Source organism: Mus caroli, chromosome 9 (genome assembly GCF_900094665.2).
Source record: "Mus caroli chromosome 9, CAROLI_EIJ_v1.1, whole genome shotgun sequence".
NCBI classification, from domain to species: domain Eukaryota; kingdom Metazoa; phylum Chordata; class Mammalia; order Rodentia; family Muridae; genus Mus; species Mus caroli.
In genome coordinates, this window is record NC_034578.1 from 71,180,847 (window position 1) to 71,183,302 (window position 2,456).

General features: G+C 41.7%; 1 protein-coding gene across 4 annotated transcripts in view; it reads left to right on the forward strand.

The window, feature by feature from the left end:
* The window catches only part of Wdr72 (WD repeat domain 72), a 169,653-nt gene that overhangs the window by 19,553 nt on the left and 147,644 nt on the right, over window positions 1-2,456 (forward strand). For all 4 annotated transcript variants that reach the window (XM_021173138.1, XM_029482131.1, XM_029482129.1 and 1 more), the window contains exon 2: window positions 228-407. In XM_021173138.1, the coding sequence (XP_021028797.1) occupies window positions 255-407 (153 nt within the window). In that variant the 5' untranslated portion in view covers window positions 228-254. The remainder of the gene's footprint in view (window positions 1-227; window positions 408-2,456) is intronic.

The following is a 2,456-nucleotide window of genomic DNA, read 5'->3' on the forward strand; positions in this document are numbered from 1 at the left end:
CCGGCTTTGCAAGAAATGGCCACAGTGACTTCCACAAAAAAAAAAAAAAAAAAAAAAAAAAAAAAAAAAAACTGTACTCAAATACACTTGATCTGGAACTCACTATATAGCTGAAGCCAACCTGGAACTTGTGCCAAAACTCCTTCGTCCACTTTCTGTTGCTGGAATTACAGATGTGAGATTCCCCAGTTTTAAGGAAGATAACCATGCACATTTTCCCCCCTCAGTTTTTCTGTATCTGGTGTTCATCCATCATGAGGGGTGCTCTGCAGGCTGTGGCCCTCTGGGGAAGAAAAGCTCCCCCCCACAGCATCACGGCCATCATGATCACAGATGACCAGCAAACCATAGTGACTGGAAGTCAGGAGGGTCAGCTCTGCCTCTGGAGCCTCTCACCTGAACTGAAGGTAAGTAAAGTCGCAGGTATTACGAGTGTCCACTCTGCTTCTCAGACCTGCAGTGATGGTAGAGGCCTTGTGTGAAGGTGGGAAAGATGTTCATTATAGAACAAATCAAGATGTTATGAGAAAATTATGAGTAGTATTAATAATTTCTGCTCCCAGCTAAGTATTATCACCCTTTGAGCTGCACTTACTTTTACTATTCTCTATGCTGAATTATATGTGTGAGTAAGGGCTATAGATATTTAAGTATAGTTCTAAAGAATAATGGCCCATTAAAATAAACAAAAGGCACTCCTGAAAGCCACTATTAACTAAATGAGTAATATCTTAATTATCTGGACATTTCTGATGGGTTAGCCTTCTTGCTATTCTTTGGAGTCTCTGCTTTGAGACGCTTTTTTACAGACCACATCAAAACCTCTACATGCAATTTACTGTTGTCATCCTCTGACTTCAGAACCTGGCTTCACCTAGTATTGGGCCCATCGATTAGCAATTAATTGTTTCTGTCCCAAGTCATAAACATTTAACATATCGGAATAGATATTTGCTTAACTCTAGCAGTCTCTAGACCCAATTTGAACAATTAAACTAATGATGTACTTAAAGTGTGCTGCCCTCATTAAGATGCCTTTTACAGATCAAAACTATTTTTAGCCTTTAAAGTCTGTCACTTTTAAACCTAAATTAACAATTAATTGTAATTCTATTTTATAGTGTAATTAATTAACGCCTCCTGTCACTGAACACGTCTACTGTAGGAAGTGTTGAGAGCTGCAGAGCAGAGCAGAGCAGAGAAGAGCAGAGCAGAGAAGAGCAGAGCAGAGCAGAGCAGAGCAGCTCAGTCTTTATGAATTCCTTTGGAGAGAGTGGGTAGCATTGCAGTAGATACGCTTCAAAATCGGTGCTCATATAAATACAGAGATGTATGTTCTCTATTATCATCCTAAATGGCATAAAAATTCCCTTACTAATTTTTTAAAATCTTTTTTATTATTTTATTTTCTGGCTGAAGCAGTTGCCTAGCAATCCATAGCTCAGTATAAGCTTAAGAAATTTGAATTTCTACTCTCCTACTTTTTCTTTAGGCTTCTGATACCCGTTTAGTATTTGGTTGTCGAGCACTCTGGTGTGCATATTCATAGTTAGCTTGGTTGAGTTCATGCTTGAAGGAAGACACCTGTGCTGGTGGCCCAGGAAGTTGCAGTATAAGAGAGACAGGACTTGGCTAATTAGGCCACCCTGTGATGAGCCTAAGTAGACAATAGTTAGCCCTGTGGCATTTCTTTCTTTAGGACAAGTTAACTTCTTGGTGTTAGATTAGTCGTTCTGCACAGGAGGCTAGCTTGCCTCATAAAGGACATTTGGTGATATTTTCAGACACTTGGTTGTCAAAATTGGAATCAGGGAGATACCACTGGCACTTAGTTGTTCCCGTTGATGTCTTAAAGTGCATATGACTATCTAGAACAAAAGAGATCGCAACCAAAAGCCTGTCATACCGATATTGAAGAACTCAGCATTACAGATATAGAATGAAACTCACATCATCACGGTGGGAGAAGCAGCTCATTTTATTTAAGGCAATACCCACCCTGCACCTGTAGGAAGTTGAAGAGAGCCTTGCTGCTGCTGGATCCAGGTATGGGCTATGATGAAAGGGAGATGAGCTAGGGGAGGAGATAAGGTTTGGCCATGGTGATGCTTTGATGACCAAGAAAGGGATTATATGAATCATCTGAGCAAGGGGAGCCTCTGGAATGAGCTGACCTGGGGTTGGATGACCCTTTTGTTCTAGATGTTCATGAGAATAAAATACAGGGTAGAGCAAATATGATACTTTATGGTTTTGACTGCTGTGTGCCTCATATGAATGGCGCTACTCAGAATTTAACTTTTAGTGTAAGGCTTATTTTTTGAGTCCATGGTCATCATGACAGGGAGCATAGCAGCAGGCAGGCAGGCAGGCAGGCAGATAGGCAGGCAGGCAGGCAGGCAGGCAGGCAGATAGGCAGGCAGGCAGGCAGGCAGGCAGGCAGGCAGGCAGGCAGG